This window comes from Pistacia vera, unplaced genomic scaffold (assembly GCF_008641045.1).
Source record: "Pistacia vera cultivar Batoury unplaced genomic scaffold, PisVer_v2 Contig506, whole genome shotgun sequence".
NCBI lineage: Eukaryota > Viridiplantae > Streptophyta > Magnoliopsida > Sapindales > Anacardiaceae > Pistacia > Pistacia vera.
The window spans coordinates 573,643-601,418 of record NW_022196342.1 but is presented as its reverse complement, the minus strand read 5'-3'; the positions used below and the strand labels follow the sequence as shown (position 1 = coordinate 601,418).

General features: G+C 38.0%; 1 protein-coding gene across 1 annotated transcript; it reads right to left on the bottom strand.

Annotated features, from left to right (window-relative positions):
- Window positions 1-293: 293 nt before the first annotated feature.
- LOC116105851 (polyribonucleotide nucleotidyltransferase 1, chloroplastic) lies at window positions 294-16,588 on the bottom strand. The gene is made up of 26 exons (XM_031392246.1): window positions 16,172-16,588; window positions 14,855-14,923; window positions 14,623-14,729; window positions 14,475-14,517; window positions 13,025-13,108; window positions 11,969-12,033; window positions 11,700-11,856; window positions 10,313-10,369; window positions 8,116-8,229; window positions 7,264-7,527; window positions 7,001-7,075; window positions 6,366-6,479; window positions 6,036-6,128; window positions 5,754-5,914; window positions 5,267-5,468; window positions 5,099-5,146; window positions 4,922-4,994; window positions 4,018-4,091; window positions 3,810-3,917; window positions 3,621-3,715; window positions 2,935-2,998; window positions 2,688-2,741; window positions 2,249-2,290; window positions 1,150-1,507; window positions 986-1,062; window positions 294-590 (listed from the first exon to the last, which is right to left on the bottom strand). Exons 1-26 carry the CDS (start codon window positions 16,472-16,474, stop codon window positions 564-566), a joined length of 2,928 nt encoding a protein of 975 aa, XP_031248106.1. The 5' UTR covers window positions 16,475-16,588; the 3' UTR covers window positions 294-563.
- Window positions 16,589-27,776: the final 11,188 nt, after the last annotated feature.

The window sequence follows — 27,776 nt, the reverse complement described above, 5'->3', positions numbered from 1 at the left end:
TCTCGAGTTTGAATTCCTGGAGCCCCTAATAGAGGTAGTCATTGGAGCTCTTACCCAATCAGTAGTTCTAAGGTCTCAAGAGATTAATTAAAGTACACACAAGCTAGTCCAGAGACCCCCGGTTATTAAAATAAATAAATAAATAAGGTAACAAGCTACTACCTTGAGAAATGCATGTGTAATCCTAACTTTGAGAAATACAAAAATAAATATAGCTAATGAATATAATCAACTTAATAAATTATCCAAAATTAGAACTTTTCTTTTGACGTTAACAATAAACAAAAAGGCCAAAGAGAAAGAGATGGAGATTAACATTATGAAAGAAATGGCTGTTGCAGTTAATGATACAACAAAATTCCATGTATTCTAGCAGATGTTTTTACTTGCCCCAATTCCCCAAAAATAAAATGTATGGTATGCATCAACTTCTTTAGAACATCTGCAGCACACATTACCTCTCAAAGAAACATATGATGACAGAGCTATATATCGCCTTAGGTTCCACTCCTGCTTAATATTTGAAAAGCACTGATTTGCACTTTCAGATAGGCAGGTGATCACTACCATCGTGCAGCCCATTCACACCCCTATCGACACAGGGAAGTAAGAACAACATTAGGGTTCTTCAACATGAGCAATCAAAGCTAGAACTAATTAATAAGAATAGGCGAGGGGGTCAATTATACTATGTTCTGAAGCTCCACTAGAAACAAATTTCGTCAAACTATACTTGAAGCCCCTAACCTTGGAAACAATTGAAAAAGAGTGTAATATTGTTTTACTATTATGTGACAATTTTTTTACACTCTTAAGTCTCAGAGGGACGTTTGTTTGCACAGAGTTGTGGGATGGATTTATGTATGAATGTACAAAGCACATGCATGTATGCATGAAAGGAGAGAGACACGCACATGCACGCAGGCAGACACACACACAAATAGAGGAGGGAGAGAGAGAGAGAGTGAGTGAGAGTAGCTCATACCAAATTTATTGTCAGCATGGAGGCTCTTCCATCATCATTATCACCATAAACTAAGGGGACCAATCTTGTCACTGAAACTGGAAATAATACTCATTATCCAACTTTCGCCTCTCCATCAACTAAGCTGCTTCCGTCTTTCTTAGAGATACTACTAACTGCTTTACCTGTGCTCTTCTTTGTCCTTTCTTTGTTAATAGGGGAGACCTCTTTTGAAGGGCTTCCAGTTCTCTTAATGGCCTTGACCTTTTTCTGTGAGAGTAGAGTGTCCTCTGTAGTATTGCCTTTCGAGGAGCTCACAGCCTTTTGAGTGCCAACTGTATCCTTTGGATGTTGTATCTTCTCCTCAGCAGCACCATCCTTCAATACACTCACAGATTTTTTTGGCATACTCCTATCAGTTTTACTTGAAGCTGCAACATCTTTGGTGGAATCTCCTGTATCTGGCTTTGCAGGAGGATTCTCAGCATTTGTTTCTGGAAGTAGTGCTTTGTGGCTAAGGCGAAGTTGTCCTTTATCATTTACCTATGAAATGCTCAAGTAGTGGGAGAGAAATTCTTCTGAGTAACTAACAGTCGTAGAAACAAACTTCTTCAAGGACAATAAGGGGTGTGCATGGGTCAGTTGGTCAAAATGTAACACAAATCAACCAATATATATGACTAACTGAAACCAAGCAAAATCTTTTTAAATCAAGCTGGTTTAGTTTGGACCAATCAGGTTAAAAATGGCATGTGAGTGAAAACTAATTAATCATCAATGAATTTACATAATCATCACAGCAATAGGGGAATGTAGTCCATTGTCAACCATCCCACTTATTACTAGTCAACATAGGTAAAATCTATCATTACCAGTGAATACCATCAAAATAGATGTCTATACATAACCATGGAAATAATGGCTTGAATAAATCTTCTCATTGACATACAAGCATTCTATTTAGGAATCCAAAAAATTTGAGAGGTTAACAACTAGGCTTTGAATCAAGATTGAACTTTTTTCTATTAACTCCTCATATTTTATTTTCTTTTTCTTTTCTTCAAGATAAATATTGTTTATCAGGAAAGAAATCAAGCGGTCGAACTCTTGGAATATTAAGGTTAAACAAGGGTAATATTCAAACTGAAAGAAAATTAGATATGTACCAATAAAAGCCCTTTCTCATCTGTACAGGAAAAACCTATTTTCCATTAAAATAATGCTACATTTCTGTATAACTTCTGACTGCTTTTGTTAATGTATAAGAAAAAGAAAATGCCAAACCTCAATAAGCTTAACATCAATTCGGTCTCCAACTTTAACAGCCTGTAATGATACAATAGCACAACAATCATTTCACTGTGACATCTAAATATTTCTTCGACAAAACAAGTATATTGATAGTAATAGTACAATAATAACTATAACAATCACAAGAGTAATTATAGGGGTCATACTACAATACTGGAATGGTAATGAAAATGAAACCTCTTGTAGTCTACAACATCATATTTATAATATGGAACACACACTTATCATCAAAATCAACTTGTACCACCACATTACGTTATAAGTTTATGTTTAATATTCCAATGTCATGTTCCAGTTACAAGTTTAACATTGGACATGACCAAAAAATTAGTCTGCAACATAGCAATTTCCCTTATAATAAATAATTAAATAAATAAAAGGAAAACGAGTGGAGCACAGTATATATGCTTACATCTTCCGCCTTTGGAAGCCAATTTGAACTCAGCTCACTAATATGGCAAAGCCCCTGCAGGATCAAAATAGACACATTAGGAATTTTACTTTCATAATCAAATAGAAAAATACTCCAGATCAGTTTAAGTATGGTTGTCAAATGCTACAGGACAGTACAATGGCCAATTTTTACCAAAAAAAGAATAAGAAGAAAAAAGAAAGAAAAAATAATATATGCACTGCAAACAAATTGGGAGGAAATATACCTCGCGCCCAGGGGCTATCTCAACAAAAACTCCATAAGGTGCAATTGATTTGATCTCACAATTCCTGATTTAAGATCCAAAGAGTCAAAGACTTTCCCACTTCATAGTCAACCAAGAAAAACATAAGGGAAGCATAAAGTTTCCATAAATAGAAAAATCAAGAGAGCGTTCCCTATCCCACATCTCAAAGGTAACTGACTTGGGTACACTTTACAAATTTGAGCGTGCAAATCCTTTGGCATGCGCTTTCTTTGATGCATGGTTTTAAAACATTTTCTTCACAACATAATGTGGAACCAAGTGCTGTTAAAATTTAAATACTATTATTAAGGTCTTTCTTATTTGCTCAAACTTTTGGGATAAATAATTACTCAAGATGTTTTCTTTTCGAATGTTGCCAGTCTATTAATTAAATTATAACAATGTGAGTTGGAACTGGTTCTTAATCCAATTGCGTTTGTGTATTGGATCTATACAACAAGTCCTGTAAATTAGATTTGACTATGTAAATGAGGGAAGTGTTGGTTTTAATGTTATATTGGGCATTTCCTATCAGCTTATGCTTTTGGGATAAATGGTTACTTGATATCACCTATTTCAACTATTTTCAGTGCTTGTTTAAAGATTAAGGAAAGGTTGAAAGAATTTTAAGATAATAATAATAGTAATAACCAAGAAAGAGATACCTATAAATATCACCAACAGTTGGGACCATTGTCAGATTACTAATAATGGCTTTGGATTTCTCTAGACATGATAAATCCTTTGCAGTAATTTTTACCTGAAAACAGCTCATACATTAGAAACAGCAGTAATGAAAAGATCTTGAAAAAAAAAGAGACTCAAAGAAAGATGAGGCCCAAGTCCAATCTTACTGTTCCATCATCTTCAGTCTCAATAGCCTCTACTCCAGTTTCTTCAATAATACTCTTCACCTTCTTCCCACCAGATCCAATGATGAGGTTAATTTTCTCTGGACTGACCTGTAAAACATCATCACAATAACCAAGGAGAAAATTATGTACCAAGGATTATCATATCAACTGACTATCCAACTAATTGGTCCATTAGAAATAAACAAACCTTCATAATGTGAATCACTGGGGCATACTTAGAAAGCCTATTTGTAGGGGGAGGTGAGCACTTTATCATTTCAGCTGAATCATTAAATAGAAGCACAAAAAAAAGAATTAGCAGAGGAGATAGAAAATTAGTTAGGTCACCTTAGCTATACTCAACTAAGAAATAAATAATGAACAAAATTATGTAGATTGAACTGACAACCACTGAAAAACACTCAAAAGGAAAAGATACCGTATTTAGGACAGTCAAATCTTTTAATATTTCAAAATGCCGCAAATGGTTAGATGGTGATCATTCTTTTTTGCCTTTTAATGAAATTGTTAAAGAATGAAAATGGATGCATCCCATGTACTGACACATGTGGTATTATCGAATAGACGTAAGAGCCCAAGGAAATAAGAAGACAAGAATTCCAAGGAAATCTCAAGAAAGCTTAATTTGTACACTCTAGATTTTTACAGAGAAGACAGCTCCCACAGAATGCGATTCCAGGAATCACAAATTTTTCCTTTTCTACATTTTTTTTCTCTTTTAACAAAAAATCTATGTTGGTATATGCTATGTTATGCCAGCGGTAGTAATATTCCAATGCAAGCATGTGCTCCAGAATTCTAAGTTTGTTTGTGTTTCTTTGAAGAACAATTTCTATCACATAAAAAAAAGTATATAACACTAAAATTTTGGAGGGCAGATGAAAAAGGTCAAGCACGTGGAAAAGGATACCTGGATCCTATCCAAAAAACTAATCCTGTCAATGTCAAGACAAGTAGAAATAACACCTTGACACTTGATAATTCTTTTAACTAGTTTTAGGGCCACAAGGTTAACATTCCAAGTTCCACATATCAATTTTATACAAAAACAGTATTGCATCACTTCTAAAGAACATGTTTGTGAACTTCACCAAGAATACGTCTGCGGCCATCTTTAGCCTGTAGAAGTGCCTTTTCCATAACTGGTAAAGTAATTCCTCCCACCTGTAATTAAAAACAAGTCTTAACTATAACTTACACTTATCAAACAAAGTGAAAAATTCCAAGAATCATAAGCTACATGAGTTCAAATTTGAATGATAAGTAACCTTTATGTCCATCTGAAATGCAGTTACACCATCTTCATTTCCAGCAACCTGTAATCACAATTCTAAATGAGGAAAAAACTTTTTACAAATTTCAACTATAAGCATCATAAAACCCCCTAATCAAAATCACTATAATACAAATAACATAGGAATTCCAGTAAATACGACCTTAAAATCCATATCTCCAGATGCATCTTCAGATCCAGTTATGTCAGAGAGAATTAGTGGTGCTCCATCTCCCCCAAATTCTTCAGTGTCCAATACCATACCCATTGCTATCCCAGCAATAGAGCACTTTATTGGAACCCCAGCATCTTGCAATGCCAAGCAACCTCCACAAACAGAGGCCATGCTATTATGCCATGAAGCCAGATGTTAAGTATTAAATGCAAAGATCAATACAGAAAATGACTTCTAGTGCAGTTACAAAAGGAGATTGGAGGAAAGGGGTAAGTTGATTGCTCGTGCAAAAAGTTGGAACATGTTATCAAAGGATTTGAATATACTCAAAACATAGCAGTAGTATATAAATAAATATACAAAGAGATATTTATATACATGTTTCTGATTTCAGAATGATAAAAAGAAATGAAAAAAAAAAAAAAAAAAAGAAGAAGAAGAAGAAGAAGAAGAAACCACCTTGAGGAGCGCAGCTTCAGTGATGGTACTCTCTACACGTATAGTATATGGAAATTTATCTTCAGAAGGCAATATAGGTTCAAGAGCTCGCTCAGCGAGTGTTCCATGACCAATTTCTCTTCTACTAGGTGCTCCAATCCGTCCAACCTCCCCAACAGATGATGGAGGGAATGTGTACTAAATATTTTATGAAAAGCAAATGCACAGCCATTAGTAACATAAAGCATCTACTTTTTGTTTTGGTAAGGATGCCAAAATTTATAATTATACAAATAATTAAACAAAAATCTTCTCAAACCTGAAGGTAGAAACTCTTCACATCATCATCGCCCACAAGATTGTCTATCCTTTGTGCCATTTGTTTATCCCCAAGTGTAACCACAGCCAATGCCTGAAAAGGATGAAAAGGTATTAGACAAACAAAAGGAGCAGTGAGAACAGAATTGTAGGTGTTAGAATAATACTTCCAATCCTACTTTTGACTAGGAAATCCCAAACCTAACTTTCATTAGAATTAGGATTGGGATTAATATTCTAACAGCAGGCACCATGCTCAAAAAACTGTATAGAAAGATATTGTTATCCAATTTTGATAGATGAACATAATGACGTGCATGTATTTCCAAACCTGTGTTTCACCACGGGTGAAAAGAGCACTTCCATGTGCCCTAGGAAGTAATCCACATCTTGAGTTGATTGGGCGTATTCCATCTGCATATCGTCCATCACTTCTTTTTCCTCCCTGTAACAGTTGCAATGAAAAAAAAAAAATAGATATCAGACATACACTTAGAAGTAAACAAATTTGCTGGACAAAAGATCCAGTCCACTGGAGCAAAGAATGTTCTGTACTTTCTAGTAAGGCACATCATTTCTGAAGTGATAGGAGCTATATGGTAGTTTTCAAATGATCAAGGTAAACATCAAACAAAGAATATCACGCTTGGTAAGAACTTGACAGCTTCCATTATACATCAAATAAATTCGATCAGTGATGCTATTTTTTAAAATAAAAATTTTAAAACTAAAGTCACATCCTCAAAAGTTTGGTGAAACATTGATTCTGTCAATGAAAAAAACTGAAATGTTCAACATTCCAAAATTCAGGTTGGAACATTCTAAATTTTCATAAAGAAATATTATAAAGTTTTTAATTTCAGTCAACTGTTTTGATGGAACAAGAGATCTAATAGATGTTATTCATAAATCTAAAACTACTTGGAGAAGCATTTATTTAGATATGACTGAAAGCAAACTAAATACCTCCACAATACGTCTCCGTAGGAATTTGGATGTAACATCTTTAAACACCAGCTTCACATCTACCTCAGAATACAGCTAGAAAAGGAGAACCATAAAATATATAGTTAAAAACTTGAGCTGCAGTATAAAAATTGATAGAAGTTCAATAACATAGAAGAAAGAATGCAAAAGTTCATTTCTTGGACGAAATATTAGAATTCATAGCTTATTGCCAAGATGAATCATACATGGTAGGTTCAAAATCAAATGACAAGCATGTTTACCAAGGGAATGGATTTCCGTGGAATTGGCCTTATGTGGACATCACCTTCATCTACTTCACCATCCAGAACAACTTCCTCATCCTCATCTTCATCCTCAAACAAATCTGGTACTAATTCAGTAGTTCCAACAGTTTCATCTTTACTGACATATCCCTTCTCTGTAAGTATTGTTTGAACTTTTTCTTCCAATGCTGTGAGAGCCTTTCTTCGTGGTATTTTGTTCTTGATTTGTAGCACTTTCACCAAGTCCTCACCAACAATTTCCTGGAAATGGTAAATAATAAATAGATTACCACTTATTATTTTTCACAAGACAAAGATTTAAAAAAAGAAAAAGAAAATAAGAAAAAGAGCATAAAATTACAGAATGAATTTGTAAGATAGATATCTCCTTCAAAGATCTTACAGTGCCAATTTTAAAGGTTTCCTAAACAATTTTCAACAAGCAAGACTATTTCACTTCTAGCCTACTTTTAAAAGATTAATGGGGACACTAATCAATTTAGTATGACAAATATGAATCTCAAGTACGACTCCAGAATTTCTGTACGTCTCACATGTTTAATAGATTATTTTATTTAATTAAAAAAAATACTTAGATTTCTCTTGTTTTATGTTGAATCCCTCGAACCATCAGCGTTATGACCAACATCAAATACTTCTTTATGTCGCCATCAGTTAAGAAACTAAATGCTACCTTCTGCAACCATTTTAGAGCTTTACATAAATTGCTACACATAAGCAAAAACAAAGGAAAATCTAAAACAATAAAAATATGACTAAAACCATTAAAGGAAATATTTATAGACATTTGCTTATCCCATAAAAAGAGGAAAAAAAAAAAATATTTACTTCAACGTGCTTATATAGCTCTGGAGGTGGTAATTTGATAGTGTCAAGCATTTTTGGTTTACCACACTTCTTAACTAGAGCTTCCACCTCATTACAAATTGCCCGTACTGCATCCTGGTATCAGTCAAAAAGAGAAAGGTGAGTATTAACATTGAAAAGGTAAAGTTTAAGCATATCTATAAAATTTGAAAAAAGAATAATTGTCCCACAAAATACTAAGTTGGCCTATCATAATCTTCCATCACTAAACATAAAAGGACAGCATTAAAAACAGAAAAAGAAAAAGATTAAATACTGAATCACCCCTCAAAAAGTATAATTGGAAAGAAACCCATCTTTTGTCTACCAACCCATAAAAGAAAACATTCAATCTATATAACCCAATTTATTATCTCAAAGAATCAGCATTTACTTGCTGGTAGCATAGTATTGGAAAAATACAACTTTGCATGATTACCTTTAACCACATGGACTAACAAAATACTCAAAACGTATGTAAAGAAGGCTCTAGCACTCACATTCAATACATTTGAGGACAATTAAACCATGAAAGTCTTAATTATATCTTTAAATAAATAAGCAAGAAATATTGTGCAATTACAGGAATAAGTATCAAATAAATGCCTGGTTACCACCTCTAATTTTACAAGAAAACCCTTAAAAGAAGAACAAAAAATGCAAAGGTGAAACTTCTGCTTAAAGAGATTAATCACAAGCCATAAAGCATTATTTGGTGAGCTAATGCAAGGATCCTGAAAAATAGTGATACTGCTACATAAAGAAAGAAACAAGGCATAAAAGAAAACTTTTTTGAAAGCAATAAAATCAATGGTTTGTAGACACAGACATGAGCATCTTGTTCTGACACAAGTATGGGTGTTTCTTTTTTTCTTTTTCTTTTTTATGATCCTTTAGATGGATCCTAACTTTTGTGGATAGCTTGTTCAGTCTTTCTAATTATTTTTAAGTCAATGATATTGTCACAAGTGTTTAACACAAGAACTTTAAAATTCCAGAAGTAAGAAGAAGCAATAAAGTTAGATTGTTTCTAGAAAAAATCTAAAGAGTAAACGATTATATAAATTGTAACTATGTGAAAATTTCATAAGAAAATCTGTAAGCACCTTCAAGAGGTTACTCATAGTTTTGCATAATGAAGGGGCATCCTCCTACAATTATTTCTACAAGTAGAGGCATGGATGGCGTCATTGCCTCAATCAAGCCCATCAATTTCTTTATAGAAGAAGGTGTAAAAGGATTCCAAGATAAAATGATACAAGGCCCCATTTCAGAGACCTCGAAGTCACAAAGCCTTCAAGTTATCACATTCTTTGATACCATAAAACAATCTTGAAGAAACTGAAATATCTCTTTAATTTAGAACAATAAAGATATTTAATATTAAACAAAGGCCAAAAAATTTTAATTTTCTCTTAAAAGTAAATCAATAAAGTTAAGTCAATAGATCTTATAGAGTTGGCAGAAATAACATAAACAAATAACAGATAAAGAAGTCCTGATTTTGTGACGCAGGCCCCAAATATTGGCCAATGTAAAATGAGGACAAAACTTTAAAACTCTGTATACTGTTATAACTAGTGGCTCAAATATGTATCTATGGTCTTTAATCTAGTCACAGTTTTGAAGAAAAACCAAACCAACTATGTAATTCAGCATTGCCTACTGCTTTCACAATAGTGAATAACCAAAAGACAATTAAATATATCAGCTTCATAATGTAAGTGAACTTCAATGCAATATGATATGATGAAAAATTATGCATAAGGACCCTCTAGGTCATTGACACCATTTCTAAAACCAAATGTCTAGATTTATCAACAAGCATGTCAACCTTGATTTCTGTGATTTCAATGACAAAATCAAAAGTCTGACGGAAAAGGCAAAACTTTACAAACAGGAATTAGAAAGAGAGTCACGATCTTTTCTCTCCCAGGCCTATTTAGCAGGGAGCACATCCCCAATAAACATTAAAATAACAGTTTGTCATGAGAAGTACTGGAAATCAAAGAAGATTACATACAAGATCGCAACTGGCATGCAATAAAATGAAACATACTTATGAAAACATCACAGAGCAAGCAGAGATCACACATAATTCATTTCTAATAAGCAAAAAAGAAACCGGCCTGATATAATTAAATAGCAGATAAGCAACATACTTAGATGAAAAAACAACCTGCCCAACTTTCACCGCTTGAATCAATTTTTCTTCCGAAAGGAAATTACAGTAACCCTGCACCCAGAAAGTTTTGCACATCTATGAATCAAATAGCCAAATTACCAAAGCATAGTTGCTGTTAATTATAAATAAATAAATTGCAACCAAACAGGATTAAATCATGACTTCACCCTTTCTCTCACATTTTATGGAGAGCAAATTCCGTTAGGTAGCATATTTTTGTCATTGCCTTTGTATAAAATTGTTCCCATTTTCTAAGTTTTTTTTATTTCTTACTGGATTTCTAGTCCAATGATGCACTTAATTCAATCTCTTCTTTAATATAGTGCAATAGTTTCTTATAAAAGAAATAAAAATACCATTTCTTCATTTCTTATAAAAATAAATAAATAAAATTAAAAAATATATATATTGTAGATTGATTCTCAACTGTCATGTTAACTTCAAAAATTAGTTAATAACTAGAAAATTAAGAATTAATATAATTTCTTAGTGATTAAATTTCTTTTAAATTCATAGAACTTAAGTGTAGCTTAGTTAGTTAATTTTATTCCATTCACAATTAATTGTGGTTAACTAGATAAGTAATTAAATTAATTCAGATTTACGTTAGATTACTGAAATTCAACATTCCCTGCAGGTTTGACCTTGTTTCCACTAATCTATATTCCAATAGACTTGTCTGCTTGCAAATGTAATTTAAAATAGTAACAATTTTTTTTTTTTTTTTTTTTATAAGGAACTATATTCTTAAAATAGTAATAATAACTTACAAAATACAACATAGCAATTCTCATGCATAAATAGAATAAAAGAATCCTGATATTCATTAGTAACCAAAGCCCAAACAAACACCAAAAAGCAAACTGTAGGACATGTGCCTAGTAAGCATGCCACCATGGGGCACAGCCAAGCCACATCAGCCCCTACAGAACCATTGGCACTGTCACACCAAAGCATGCCCAAAGGCCACTTGCATCATCAAAGGGCAATTGTCTCAACAAAAATCAACTCCCATCTATGAATTCATCAATCATGAAGATGTGAAAACATACTGTTGACATTGAATGTCATTTTCTAGAAGGAACAAAAAAAAAGTTTAGTTAACACTCGTCACATGTTACAAAGAATAATGTATTTTACAACAAATAGAGACTTCTCTATTTACTTGAAGGAGCAATAATTAACTCTTGTTTTCATCAGTCATACAGCTAACCATGAACTTCAATTGTAGTAATAAGGCTTCCATGGCTATTGCATGCAATCCCATTCAAATTATTTTATGAACATTAGTGAAGACATAAGATCTGCAGCTAACTGTTCTATAGTAGGAAATTCAATTTCAAAAAGATTGCAGTAGCTTAATTCAGAATTAAAAGCGCACCTCTATCATCAATATTGCATCATCAGAGCCAGCCAAAACCAAGTCCAACTCTGAGTCATCCATCTCCTTTGTTGTTGGATTCACAACAAACTTATCACCAACTAGACCAACTCGAACTCCTACGATTATTTTTGAATGTGGCACTTCCGAAAGAGCACTGTGGTATTTCAATGATTACAAATTCAGAAAAGATGCCTGAAATACTATCATAAATCTTCTACAAATTGCCTAGAGAATAAGGTAAAAAAAAAAAATTTGATCATTCTCACACTGCTACTCCAGCTGCTGTAATTGACAAAGCGTCAGGGGAGTGCAGACCATCATAGCTCAAAACCTGTTAAGCATAAAGGTAAATTTTTTTAACCAAAATCAGGCATGCAGACAACAAGATAAGGACAGAATAACTCACACTTACTAGTGCATAAAGATTTCCAAAAAAGTACCAACAAAAGAGCACTATTGGCACCATACAATCAATGAATCATAAACTAGGACAACAGTGCTCAATGTTTATGGGGAAAATTTAAATTCTAGACCTAAATGTCTTCTAAATTCCGAGATATGGCTTATCTCGTTATCTATCATAGTTGGCAGTTAGCAGTAACTGCATAGACTTTTTAATACATATTTTTTTGCCACCAAGACCCTTTTAAATGTTCTCATCACTTGCTTTTGAATCTTTGATTCTTTTAACCTATATTATGCTATTTTTGTACAATTTATTTGTAGACAACTAATTCATAGATAGATTTTTTTCCTTTTCAAAAACAAGAGCAGAAATTCAAAAAAAGCAATTTTGTAGCAACGTTCTCAAAAATAGTTTTCATATACAATCCAAAAGAGCTATAATAAAATTATAAAACGCAAAAAGTTCTGTTTTTCTCAAGTTTCTATAGTTTTTTAACTGGAGAAACAAATTTTGAATATCAAACACGTTTCTAAACATTAAAAATATTATGACCAAAAAAACAAATGGACCCTAAATAACCATATAATCTCTAATCCTAGTTAAACAAATTAAACAATTATTTGAATGTTGGCAGCACTAATAATATATAGTTTAAAATACACAATATCCATAATAACCATACAAAGTACCATTTTCATATGATTTTGCACCTTGTTAACAACTTAAATAAATCAATGATATACCAATAAAATACAAAATTAAATTTTAGAGCAAACCTTCATTTTCATTGTAATAGTTACTGAAATATCACCAAATATCATGATTCAAAACCAACCCCCAACCCAAAAAAAAAAAACACCACTAAATGGAAAATTATAAGTGACAATTCTGCGAGAGGAATGCAAGAGGACCATACCCATGATAGTATTTGAGTTTCATGGTAAAAGCCCTTAAGCATAGTTGGGCGTAGGGGCCGATCAATCAATCTACAAACAAGGACCTGCATGCAACACAAAAAAAGGATTACAAAAGTTGATAGATGAGAATGACAAAATCTCGAAGGCAAATAAAACAATAATAAAAAACAAATAAACAAATAATTCAGTTCAAATAATGAATAAGATACCCATATTTATTTCTGCAAATAATTAAATGGTAGATGACTTCTTTTCATGTCATTATAGCACATTTTGAGCTGCACAATCCTATCTAACAAATTAGTTCAAGAATGGCACAGGTAATAGAATAAGACACATTCTTTTCAGAAAGTAAAAAGGTTTCCAGTGACTAAAAATTTAACAAGGAAAAATATAATTAATTTTTGAAAATACTATGATATCCAACAGTTTTCTTTACATATTATTAAAATGTTTTCTTTTTCATAGAAGCATGTAGACTTTAACAGATACTAGCCAGGCTTATTCCAATTTGAAAATTTAATATAGGAATACTCCCTCATCAATGATGACCAACTAATATAAATAAATAAAATTAGAAAGCAATAGAAACTAATATCTAGAGGAACTGCTAGTACTTTCAACAAAAGATAAAAAAACAAGAGAGAGATTGCCAGTGGCACTTGCTTTTGAAAGCAGAAACAGAACTCAACAAAGAGGCCAACAATGCCGCATAATACCTTAAAAACACACCATATATATCTGCATATGCAGCCACTTCAATGCAAAAGAAGAAAACTATGTCTACACATACGATGTGCAATTGTTTAATGCAATACACATTTTGATCAACATTCAATAATGGTTATTTTATAAATTCAGCAGGTTATCTTCTAAATGATAATTGTCATAAGAGCACAAAAAATTATGTCTAACTTCTGGGTGATGAATCATATTAAGAGGCTACGTCAGTTGTTTTGATTGACAGTTATCAATAATAAGAACTCATGAAATGATGTTAAAGATTTGAATACTAAACGTACAACATGTTTTTACAGAATTTGGAAAGTTTGCTATATTTGAATTCTTCCTAGGTAAGGTCAAGAATATAAAACAATATATGATGCCTATCTATACTTGTGCATGCGGAACTGTGGAGATATAGCTGTTTGATGGGACATTGCTCACCTCTAAGTGATTGATGCAGCAATACTAACTTCAAAAAAAAAAAAAAAAATATGTTTTCATATAAAATGGAAAAGTTCTTTCTTTTATTCTTTTTTGTTTTTCCTTTTTCGAGTAACAACTGTTGTTTATTCTTCTAGTTATTATTTTTTTATTATTATTATTATTATTTTAAGCATTAAAACTTGGTAAAATGGAAATGAATCCTTCAAGCTTTACAAAATAACCCAGCGGTTTTTGACTGCAAGTTGAAATCAGAGAAACGAAATAGGCAGTAGCCTGCACCTCATGATCCTTTGTCCTCCCTTCTCGTTTAAAAAAGCCTCCACTGATGCAATTTCAGATATTAAGCAAAAAAAGTTAGGCCTTTTCAAGAAAATAATGAGATTAAATTTAAATAAAAAAAAAATCGATCAAACATAGCAAGATGCACCTGGTCCGACCAGCTGCAGAAAAACGCTCTTGATAATTTACATAGAGAGGAAAAAAATCGGAAGGCTCACTTGGAATATCCGCCAAACAAACAGAAGTGAAGACAATCTACAAGCATTAATTCTTTTTAAGCATGAATTGTAAAGGTCGTTTAAGAAACTTGCACTTAAAATTCAAAACTTTAAATGAGATATGAACACTATGTAAATCGTTGTGAGCAAGTGATTACTTACAGTTTCACCATCTGTCACTGTAACAGCAGCACTAGCTTGTCTCCCCATATTACCTGTCTCAACCAAAATCTACAAAGAAAAAAAATTACATAATTACAAAGAAGCAATTTTTAGTACACCTCTCACCAAAAATAGAAGCATGTATGGCACTCTCTAAAAGCAGAAAAAAGTCACTGAATTGAAAACCAAGACTCCATTTCTTGTAAGTAAAAACAAAAAAGAGAGACAGACAAAGAAAAGGAAAAAAAAAAAAAAAAAAAAGAGTCAAGGGCCTATTTGGCACATCTTCTTACAAGGGTTGTGTCATTCAGAAAACAAAAGGTTAAAAGACTATTGAGCTTCTATTTGCCTTCACATGAAACTTTTACAGAGAAGAGTGTTGCCCATAAGAAGATTACTTAGCATCATAATACGGCATGCCTTCCATAAACTAGTTGAAGAAACACAGCTAATACACCTAAATTTCATGATAATATACCTTCTAGTAAAGAATGGAACCTAATATCAAACAAAGTTCTCTTTTTAGTTACAAGCAAGGGTTTCCAAGGAAATATTTCCTGTCAAAAAAACTGCTTGTGGAGCAATAACGGTATTCAGTAAATCTATACAATTTCAAAGATAATTGAACAACCCCAATTTGCAACCCAAAATTTTATTTCAAAGCTTAATTTCTCGCCTTTAAGGGAAGAACACTTTAGAAAGCAAAGCTCTCTACATTAACACATTAAAATTGTTCAATGCAATTTGTGAAGAAACTCTTGATTTTTTTTAATTCCTTATTCAATCACTACCATAAAGTTCAATTATCAACAATATTTTTCCCTCTCCAAAATTCCGAACCTTACATTATAAGAAACTGATTTATATATTAATAAAAAGGATTTAGAAAAAGGTGAACACGCTATCTGCAAGTAGACTATACTAAAAAGGTCAAGAAAACTCAAAAACAACAAACTAGGACAAATAAGAGGGTCCTATATTTAAAAAGGTAAATAAAAAAATTGCCCCTTCCCAACCATAATAAATGAAGAAAGAAGTGACATCCCGGAACTTAGAAGATACTAAAGCCCATAAAGAATCTCTGAAATTAGCTTTGTCACATAAAGAATGTACTCTACTCTTCTCCTATCATCTCTATCACCGCTCAGAAGTCCTTATAACCAAATTTGAATCCAATAAAATATGTGAAAGCATCAATTGTGCTATACATACATACGAATGTACAATGGCATGTCTATCTCTAATACAACACCAAAAATAAATAAATCAATAAATCAATAAAAATAAATATTAAGTACAAATGAGAAGAAAACTAACATGTCTGTCACCGTAGGGGATTTTGACAGACACCGGTTGAGGAAAAGAGGGCGGCGCATCCGCGGTGAGCGTCTCAGAATCCGAAACTTGAGGTTCTTGCGCCAAAGCTTTAACAATAAACCTCCCAGTGTAGTTTCTTGGAGATAAAAGCAGAGATAGGAAGCGGAATTTGGAAGATTTTTTGGAATTGATGAAGCAAGGGCAACTTGGAGACAGAGAGAGCTTGCAGCGAGAGGAGAGTGAGAAATGAGAAGAGTGTGGATAGTAGCGCCTCGAATGGAGGCCACTAGGATTCAGTAACATTTTTGGACCGTTTGGTTCTTCTTCTTCTTCTTCAGTGGCTTTGGTGCTCGGAGAAAGAGAGTGATACAGGAGGGACTTTATCCGTTTTGAAGGCGCGCAGAGAGGGTGAGTAAGTAATCACTATTATTGTTTTCCTTTTGTGGCATGGTGGCAATGATTTTGTCTTGAGCTTGATCCTGGGCCAAGGCCTGGGCCTAGGCTTAGACTTAGGCTTGGGCTTAAGGATACTGGTGGAGTGATGGTGTTTAAGCGCAAGTTTTTTGGGCTTAGGACTCTTGTTTGATTTAAAGATTTGATAACGGAATGGGTATTGGAGTCTCTATTACCTTGTTTGTTTGCTGGATTTGAAATTTGAATAAAGAATCCAATATTACCTTCATATTTCTATTTTACTCTTGAAAGTTTATATTTAAATATTGATTATCTTATTATTAGTAATTATTAAATTAAAATATTAGTAAGATTACTGTAGACGTAAAAATCTACCTGTACAGAAAGAGGGTCTGATCCCGTGAGGTTGAGGCCACTAGCGATCTGCTGTACCTGCAAACGTAAATAAACAAACGTGAAGCAATGGAAAACACTGGGCTGGTGTTTGCCGTAGGCACTCCGACGCTCAAGTCAACAAGGCTAAAATGCTGATTTAGTGAGGGTTAGGGAGTAGAGAGGTTACCAGAAGTCTGGTCGGGGACTGTGACTATGGCTATGATGTGAAGTTCTCAAGTTAGAACTCCGGGGCCTGTAGGTGTAGTGTAATATACCTTGTGAGAGGGCTAGCCTCTATTTAAATAGTGATTGTCTAGTCTCCCAATCCTGGTGGGATTGGGAGTTCTCGTAGTAATCCGTTCCCTCTCGGGATAAATCCTCTGGTCCCATTATCCCGGCATGAAGAGGAGTCCAGGTATGACTCTGACATGGACCTTGGAGGAGTTGGGGTTGTAGTGGGCTACTTTACCTGTGCTCGGATAGGAACGTGATATGTGGGTGACCACAAGCTCTCGATTCGTTCATAGATCCAGGAAGTGAACTGGGACTATAAGGCTTGTGTCCAAACGGTTTGGGCCGACTGTACTTCGTATCAAATGGGCCTAATCTGGTGAGTTTTGGATTGGGCCGTATCGGGATTGGGCCTGGTCTTTTCCTCATTGTTAGACTCGTTTTCCTATTTAGGCCAGGGACGATTTTAGGCCATAACAGTTTACCCCCTACTCTCTAAGTTAAGGTTTTCTTAAGTCAAAGAGTAGGAAGTGAAAGAGACGAATTCGGTCGCCCTACCCGGGCGACCGATTGTCGGTGTAGCTGACTAACTTGATGCGGGTGATTCATAGTCAAGGGTCGCTCGGTATCCACTACCGATCCAGAATATGCAGTCATCCCAACAGGGTGTGCCCGGTAGGTGTGAAGGGCCGAAGAGACTGAGAACGAGACTTCTGGGGCTCATGTGTTCATTCGGTGTGTCCTGTCGACTAAAGAAATGAGCTAGCATCCCATGACAAAGGCATCGGCTCGGTATGCCGGGTCGAGTGAGTTAAAGGCGACCTTAAACTGAAGGTTCGTTCGGTCGGGGTACTCGGGTGATCAAATGGATGAAATGGACTTGGCCGGCTTGCTGGATCGTATGACGTGCACTTGTGATACCACGGGGCTCTCTACTGGATCCTAGAGGGACAACAAAATGAGCAAACTTTGCCTACTCATCCGCTACAAAAGACCAAATAGGCAAGGCCTCTTGGCTTGATCGTCTCGAGTGTGAACATGAGCTAGATCTCTCCCAGCCATCCGACCGGTTAGGAGAATCTCTCGGACCAGTGAAACATGGGAACCTGTTGGGTCCACTCAAGCAGTCGCGTACTGAGTTGGCTAGGAAGGCAGGGCAGTTGAACATGGCTTCTGTACGATGTTGCGATTTCCTAGGTGTCGTGGATGCCTGCCACTTGTACGACGGCTATCAGCCCATCGTTTTGGAGGAGGGAAAACGAAGAGTTGCTCTAACCGTTGGCTAATCGTGGGTTGCCACGTGTCTGCTTCCCTAGATTTCCCTTAGAAAAATGAGGGGTAGACTGTTCGTCTCCCATTCACGTTTTTCCTCCATTTTTTGCAAAAAAAAAAAAAAATATTTCTTTCCTTTTCTTTTCTTCTTTTTTTGTTCCAATTTCTTGAGCAGCAATGGTTTCCTTCTGCAGTTTCCAGGATCGTTTACGGTAAACACTATTCCTTTAGGTTGAACTTTCGTTTGTTTTGCTTGTTTGTTTGTTTTTGCTGAGGTTTTGGGAGGGGTTGAGATTTGTTGAGGTTTTGGGAGAGAGGCTGAGACTTTTTGACGTTTCGGGGGATGTCGAGTGGGCTTTGAGGGGTTTAGATTATAGATTTTTAGAAATAGGCGTGAATTTTTGAATTTTCTAGTGGGTTTCCGGTGATTTGGTCCATTTCTGGGTATTTTCAAATGTTTTGGACAGAACCGAGGAGACAAAAATATCTAAGTGTTGTTTTGACTCGGCTCGGTCGGTCTGCCTGACCAAATCAAGTGAGGTTGGTCTCGGGTTGAGTGGATAGGTAGGTCATCCGGTCCATCCGACCGAGTGGAAGAGGGTCGTGCGAAGTGGACTTGAATTAGGGTCGGTCGTCCAAACCGAGTGGGCGGCTTTAGTGTTTGAATTGGTGGGTTGGTGACTCAGGGTGAGTAAACTCACGGGAACGGTGAGCTAGAGCATTGGTCAGTCACTTAGGACGAGCGAGGGTAGTGATGAGTCTTCGACTCAGTCGGTCGGTCGGTCGGTAGGGAGGGACGATCTGTGTTCTAAGGTCTCTTAAGTTAAATAGGTAGTTAGTTGGGATAAGTCGGTCGGTGCTGAAGGGTGAGCAATAACTGGGGTTCTTTGTTTTGCTGTTCGGTCGGATGTACAGGGCAAGTGTTGGTCCGACACTTAGGATTTTGGAAGGTTAAGTTATTGAGAACAACTAGTTGGTCGAGTAGGTCGGACGGGCCAAGATGTCAGATTTGGAATCTAGTAATCCGAGCGAGGTTGGGGCAGATGTTGGGAATGAGTATGAACGTGCCCCGACCATAGTGATGATGCCCGAAGGCTCTGTTCCGATGGGTGTATCGACCAATGTTACTGTAGCTGCCCCTGGGACTAGTGCTACTGGTCCGAGTGGTTCGGGCAGGCATGAGGAAAGTGGGGAAGACTCCGAAGGTGTTGGTAGTTCACCCTCGTCTAACGGTAACTCTGAGGAGGAGCCAAGCCAACAAGGTAGTGGGATCATGGTTAGGGATTATCCGCCCGTGCTCAAGGATAGCGACATGTGGCGAATCCAGACTATGTATCACATTCCGGGTTCGATGGAGATCCGGGCGCTATGGTCATACGAGCGGGTTGATTGGGAGGTAAAAAGTTGGGTTAGTGTTTATGAGAAGTGGTTTCATGATGGGCTAAGGTTTCCTATTCCTTACCTCGTCTGGGAGGTGTTGAACTACTTCATGATTGCCCCATCGCAGATCATGCCGAACGGTTGGAGGTTACTTATGGCCCGGGAAAATCTCTGTGTGCGGAACCAGGTGATGTTTGGGTTGCACGAGCTGTTGTACTCGTATTTTCTGAAGGAGAACGACAAAGAGAAGGGTTGATATCTGATTAACCTTAGGCATGATCGGTCTCACCTGGTGACCGACCTCCATTCCAATGACAAGAACTAGAAAGATCGGTACTTCTTTGTGCAGGGTTAGGCTGTCTTTGGGAGAGAGGTCAGGGCAATATTCCGAGCAGTTGGCGAGCCACTGGTGAGAACCTTTGTCTTTTTTTATACTTTGATTACTAAATCTTATTGTGTCTTTTGCTTGCAGAGCTTGAGTACAACCAGGCCGAGCAGAGCGGAGACGGTTTGGACGTGCAGACCCAAAAGGTGCTAGCCATTCTGAAGGCGTAGAGGGATTGGCGAATAGTATTAGTAGAGGCCAACCTCAGGGCCAGCCATCTCTAGGAAATAAAGGCGATTCAACGAGATATTCCTGTCCCTTCGTTGAAGCAGACTTGAGATGTGCTTCTGACTCGATACTGCAATCATACTATTTATGGTGAGTCCCGGCTAAACCCACTAACCATTGGAGAGTTTGCGCTTGCAGAGACACTAATGAAGAAGCTGACCATCCCAAGTGCGAGTGAGTCCATCGCTCGACGTCGCAAGAAGAGAAAAAGGGAATGCTCGGCCAGAGAGGATAGGAAAGCGGAGGATGTAGTGGCGACACCGCCGAGCCGTCAGCCCGTCGTCGAAGCCGGTTCATCCCAGACAGCGATCTTGGATGAAGAGACTGAGACGATTACCTTCCATATTCTGACTTCCGCGTTAACCTACACTGACACAGCTTCTATGAGCAAGTTGGCTGACTCTTTCCTGTTCCCGACGGATGAGACCCGTTTAAACTTGATGAGGGTTGACTGGGGAGTATCTCGCGCTTTTCAAGTATGGCAGTACTATTTTATCTTGTTCATCATGGTTTGTACTGATGACAATGTTTTGCTGTGCAGGCGTTCACTAGTAGTCTGCATCTGTGAAAGTCCGTAGTGGCGCAGGAGAAGAAGATACAAGATGTGTCCAAGGCGAACACCAGTTTGCGCCAAAGGTAGGCAGCAACCCAAAAGGCCGAGCAGGAGAGTCAACAGCGTCTGAAAGTAGCCGAGGGAGAGTTGGAGAGGCTGAAGAGAGAGTTAGCCGAGAAGACAGCAAAGATTGAGTCCCTCAAGGAGCAGTGCCTCACCATTGCTGATGATGCCATCATTAGGGCCCAGGGGGAGCTCATGCTCAGTATAAAGCCGGGAACACTTCCCACTAGAATCCGAATGAGGACATCCAGCTCATGCAAGAGATGCTGGAGGAGGGAGCTGAGCATACGGAGGAGCAGATTGATGAGTAGATGCTCGATTTTGCTAGTCAACTGGGACCATCGGTTACTGGGGATGTGAATGACCTGGCTGGAGGGACGGGTACTAATGCTAGCGATGGGGTGACCGAGTTGGAGATGGGAGAGATGACTCGCATCGACGACACTTAGCTTTATTTCTGTTTGCTCGTGTATTTTGGGGCTTGCGATGCCCTTTCTTGGCGTGTGTGCTTTTTATTGTATTTCTGAACTAAGCCGCCTGAGGCTTTTTATATGTTAAAACATGTTGTTCTGTTATTGATGTTTTCCTGATGGGTGAATGAGTCGTTGATTGCTTCTTTGTTCGTAGATGCACTGGGAGTTGAACTCTTATGCTTGTGTTGTGACTTTGGTGCGGTCCAGTGGCTGAGTCGCGTAGACTCTCTACTAGGCTGGATCGATGACTTATCTATTTTTGAGGTGTAAGAACCCTTCATTCGGTCTGGTTGTCTGGATGGGTAGCTTTATGAACCGGACAAGGCTGGTCGACGGTCTAAATCCGTGGATCGAGCAGGCCGATCCGAAGGTGTGATTTCGTGGATCAAGTAAGGACGATCCGAAGGTGTAATTCTGTGGATCGAGCAGGTCAATCCGAATGTGTGAATCCGTGAATTGAGCAAGGTCGATCCGAAGGTGTGAATCTGTGGATCGGGCAAGGTCGATCCGAAGGTGTAATTCCGTGGATTGCGCAGGGTCAATCCGAAGGTGTAAATCCGTGGATCGAGTCTATCCGAATGTGTAAAAATAATTTGATCGAGTAAGGTCGATCCAAAGATATGAAATTCTGAACAATACTTCATTAAATTGGGGTCATAAGGCCGACTGTCTATGAGGGGGTAGATAGGCCCACTCATCCCTTTAAAAATAAAAACAAAAGAAACAAACATTTAAACGAATGAGTTCACCTAAAAGTAGTAGCGTTTGAGGTGGACTGCATTCCAACTGTTGTTGATGTCTTTGCCTTTCGGAGTCTGGAGTCGGTAGGCACCCTTCCCCGCTTCTTTGATTATCTTGTAAGGACCCTCCCAAGTGGGCCCGAGTTTGCCATAATTGATCTTCCTAGTGTTTTGAAAGACCTTGTGGAGGACCCCATTGTTGATTTTGAAAGTTCTAATCCTGACGTTGCGGTTATAGTGTCGGGCGGCCTGTTGCTGGTAGATAACATTGCAGATGCTTGCCTGCTCGCGGAGCTCATCCACAGTGTCCAAGTTCTGGCAAAGGTTCCGACTATTGATTTCCTCATCCGCCCATTGGAGCCTGCTGGATGAAACTGATACTTTGGCTGGGATGACTGGTAGCGTGCCGAATGCTCCAAATTAATAACCTTCCTAACCTAACTACTGAATTGCATAAAGGGTAAGCAATGGTCGATCCCACAGGAAATGGTTCGATTAATTCCTATGTTCTAAAACAATGAAAACAACAGAAAAATAAAATAAAACGCTAAACAGTAAACATGACAATAGTAATGAAAAAGGGGTTGTAGTCAAGGCAAACTAAAGTAAAACAGAGAAATCTCTAATGGAATAAGATATCAAGTTAAAAACAATCAGTTCTCGGTTCAAGATCCACCTAAACATGCATTGGACATGAACTAACCGTAACACTATTCTATCTCGTTATTATGGAACTACTGACCCTAGGAAACAACAAGCTTTGTTACCCGAATTCTCCCTTAGTTTGTCACTACTGAAACAAGCTCTTCGATTAGATACTAACCCTTGAACAACCTAGAACAAGCTCTCTAAATTTAATTCAATGGCAGCCTTAAGAATTAGGAGAATAGATCAATCTAAGCAACAATCACGCAAGCTCGGATTATTTAACTTAGGTTATGTTATTCAAGACAATAGACCGAAAACTTGTCCATAATCTGCTATCATCATGTGTCACTCTTTGAATAGAAAAAGGACAATTACGGATCACAATTCCTAATTCTAACAGATAAAATTCTGATGAAATAATTCAGCAGGCCATTACTAAATCACCCAAACAGAAAATTATAAACAATTAAAACAGAATAACATAAACAATTCCAATAAAAACAAGATTAAGAACAATGTTACTGAAGTTAGGCTACACCAATGACATGAATTTAGGCTTCAAAATCCCCTTGAACTGAAGAAGAAAGATCAGCCTCACATCTTGACGTAGAAAGTAAAAGAAAACAAAAAAAAAAAACTAAAAACTACTGCTGTCTCTCTTCTCCCCCATTTAACCTAATAGCCCATGAATAAATAACATGTTTTTCTCCTAATTCTACCCCAGGAATCATGGAAAATCTTTCCTAGACGTTTCCTAAAATATAGACTTCCAGATTTGACAAAATCTTATCAGATATGGATTCCAGAATTTGTCTCCAGCTTGCACCAGGATTCTCGCAATGTAAAAGATCTTTTCTAGGCTCAGTCACTTCATAAACATTGTAGTCCCGGATGTGTAGATGAATCTGGGCTTTTGAATCACCCGCTTTCGATATTTGACGCTCCAGTTAGGCCTGTTCGAAGATTCAATACTCAGCCAGGAAATCCTTCCACGACTAGGATTCCAGGTCCGGTTTTGCAACAACTAATGAAGACCCAAACGAACTCGGATTCTCACCCATAATACCTTTCTGGAAAGCTTGATTTGTCAACTTTATATTTTCTGAAGAACACTGTTGCAATCGAAAACTCTGACTCCATGAAAAACCTGAAAAACATAGCACTGGTCAGAATAACAAAAATATGGAATTTCCTAATCTTTTATCACTTATTTCCTAAAGTCTATCCAACTATGCCAAACTCAAAAAATAAACTCTAATCAACTCAAATAGGCATAAAACATGACAAAAAACATAATATGGAAGGAATAAAAATATATAAATTACACTCTTATCAATGACTACTTCAAAACCGTATACGAGGGAGAATGGGGTTTCGCCTGTTAACGAGCGAGTTGTAGTTCGATAGGACCAAAGGACTCCAGGTAGCTCATCTGCCCAAACACCCTTCGCTTTTTGCAATTGCTTTTTCAGGGTCTGCATGATGGTTTTATTTGATGACTCGGCCTAGCCGTTGGATTGGGGGTTGCGGGGGGTGGAGAAGCTAAGCTTGATCCCCCACATGTCGCAGAAATCCCTGAAGCCTGAACTGATAAACTAGGATCCATTGTCGGTGACGATTTCCTTTAGTATCCTGAAACTACAAATGACATGTTTTTAGATAAAAGCTTTTACCTCTCTATCCCTGACTTGTGCGAAAGCTTCGACTTTGATCCACTTAGTGAAGTAATCCGTCACAACTAATATGAAGACTCATTACCCAGGTGCGGTCGGTAATTTCCCCATTATATCCATTCCCCACTTCATGAAGGGCCAAGATGTGAGGATGGAGTGGAGTCGCTCGGGTGGGAGGTGTGAGACATGAGCGAATCTTTGACAACTGTCGCACTTTTTAACATAAAGAGCCCAATCAGTGCGTATGGTTGGCCAATAGTATCCAGCGGTGATCACCCGGTGTGCAAGGCTGTGTCCCCCAGTATGGTTTCCACATTCACCTTCATGGAGTTCGGCAAGAACACATTCGGCGTCCTCTAGGTTGGTGCACTTGAGATAGGGACTTGAGAATGATTTCCTGAGGAGTTGGCCCTCATAGATGGTGAATCTGGCAACTCTTGCTTTCAGTCGGCGTGCTTCGCTCTTGTCAACTGGGAGTTCGTTGTGCTCTAAGTACTTCACTATCAGGGTCATCCAGTAATCGACTAGCTCAATATCTATTGGTTCCTTAGGCGACTTGTTTGGTGGTTGCTCCTTCCAGTTGGCTGGCCATTGCAGGAATAACAGAGGGATGGATGACTAGGAAGAACATTGGAGTGTTGAGCCGAGGTTGGCAAGGCTGTCAACGTGAGAGTTATCCACTCTTGGGACCTGGGCGATGGAGAACTCTTCGAATTGGGCCTGTAGTTCTTTGACCAGGTTCAAGTATGTCGTCATCTTCGAGTTGCATGCCTGGTAAGTACCTTGCGACTGGTTGACTGTGAGCTGGGAGTCGGACTTCACTTTCAGTCTCTTCGTTCCTATTTCTTTGGCTAGGGAGACTCAAACGATGAGAGCCTCATATTTAGCTTCGTTATTTGTGCACTTGAACCCACACCGTATTGCCCGCTGGATGACGTCTCCTTCTAGTGTAGTCAGTACTAACCGGAGTCTGTTTCCATTCACGTTACTTGATCCATCCACTGAAAGAGTCCACTTGGAGGATGATCCACTGTCCATGCATAATATTTCTTCCTCTGCTCGCATGGTTGTGCTCGGGGTGAAATCAGCAATGAAGTCTGCCAATGCTTGGGACTTAACGGTAGTGCGAGGCTGGTATGATATGTCGAACTTACTAAGCTCCAATGTCCATTGTGTGAGTCGGCCTAATAGCTCTGGTTTGTGCAGTATCTTCTTGAGTGGGAAGGAGGTGAGTACGACTATAGAGTGGCACTGAAAGTACGGCCTGAGCTTCCTGGACGCATGGATTAGTGCGAGGACCAATTTCTCCAGCTGACTGTATCGTGTTTCTGCTTCGAGGAGTCTCTTGCTTACATTGTAGACCGGTAGCTGCTTCGTATCCTCTTCCTGAACTAACATTGCTGATATTGCTGTCTTTGAGACCGCCAAATAGGTGTAAAGCTTTTCCCCATCCACAAGCTTGGAAAGAAGCGGAGGGGAGGTCAGGTACCTTTTCAATTGTTGTAAGGCTTCTTCGCAAGAGGGGGTCCACTCGAACTTGTTGGACTTCTTAAGTGCATGGAAGAAAAGGTGGCACTTGTCGACGGATCTGGAGATAAAACGGCTCAAGGCAGCTACTCGTCCTGCAAGGTGCTGGATGTCTTTTATGCAAGTTGGGGATGATATACTAAGGATCGCTCTGATTTGGTCGAGGCTGGCTTCTATCCCTCGCTGAGTTACCATATAGCCCAAGAATTTACCTGACAAGACGCCGAATGAGCATTTGGCAGGATTCAACTTTATGTTATACTTCCTTAGGACGACGAGCGTCTAGCTAAGGTGGTCAAGGTGCTGTTCAACTATTAGGGACTTAACGAGCATGTTGTCGATGTAAACCTCTATAGTGTCCTCGAGGTGTTTGGCAAACATCCTGTTGACTAGCCGCTGATAGGTAGCCCTGGCGTTCTTCAGACCGAATGGCATCACTTTGTAGCAATAGGTTCCCCTCTCCGTGATGAAGGCTGTCTTCTCTTAGTCATCCGGGTGCATCAAGATTTGGTTGTAACCTGAGAAAGCATCCATGAAACTAAGGAGCTTGTGGCTTACAGTCGCATCAACCATCATATTGATATGCGGGAAGGAATCCTTAGGGCATGCTTTGTTTAAATCCGTGAAGTCGATGCAGACTCTCCACTTTCTATTCTTTTTCTTTACAACCACGATGTTTGCCAGCCATTCTGGGTAGTAGACCTCTCTGATCATATCGTTGCTCAATAGCTTTTCAACCTCTTCATTGATGATCCGGTTACACTTTGGTGCAAATTTCCTCTTCTTCTACTTCACTGGTTGGTGATCCGGATCTACTTTGAGGTGGTGGACCATGGCCTCTAGACTTATTCCTGTCATGTCGGCGTGAGACCAGGCGAAACAGTTTTGATTATGTCTGAGGAATTCTATCAGCTTCTCTCTTGTTTCGGGCCCTAGGCGGGAACTTATCTATGTCTTTCTCTCAAGATCATTCGGGTGCATCTACATTTTACCTAACTCTTCCATAAATGGTTGATCTGGCTCGATCGGAGGGGTTGGATGGGATTGTAATTGCTATGAGTGTTACCCTTGCCCTTGAAGGCATTCTTATAACAATCTCTGGAAGCTTTCGGGTTGCCCTTGATTTCTCGTACTCCCCATTTGGTAGGAAACCTAATTGTTTGGTGGAAAGTGGATGGAACTGCTCGCATGTCGTGGATCCATGGTCAACCCAAGATGACATTGTAGGGTGAAGGGCGTCGATCACTAGGAAGGCAGTCTATTTGTTACTCCACTAGCATAGATAGGAAGGACGATCTCTCCGATGATGTACTTTTGCTCAGAACTAAAACCAACCAGTAGGGTATGCCTTCTGTTGATGTTTTTTTCTTCCAAACCCATAGCCTTCACTGCTGCAAGGAACATGATGTTCGTTGATGACCCCCCGTCTGTAAATACCCTCTTAACAAGGATTTTGGCGATCTGAAGATGGACGATTAGAGCATCATGATAAGGGGCGGCCAGGGTGATTAGCTCATCGTCTTCAAACTGAATTACCTAATGGGAGTCTGACTGAGAAACCAGGTGGATGGATTGGATCTCATGGTGGCTGCTGGCCCTAGCGTATCATTTAGCTGATGAGTAACTGACCCCCTAGAGATGAG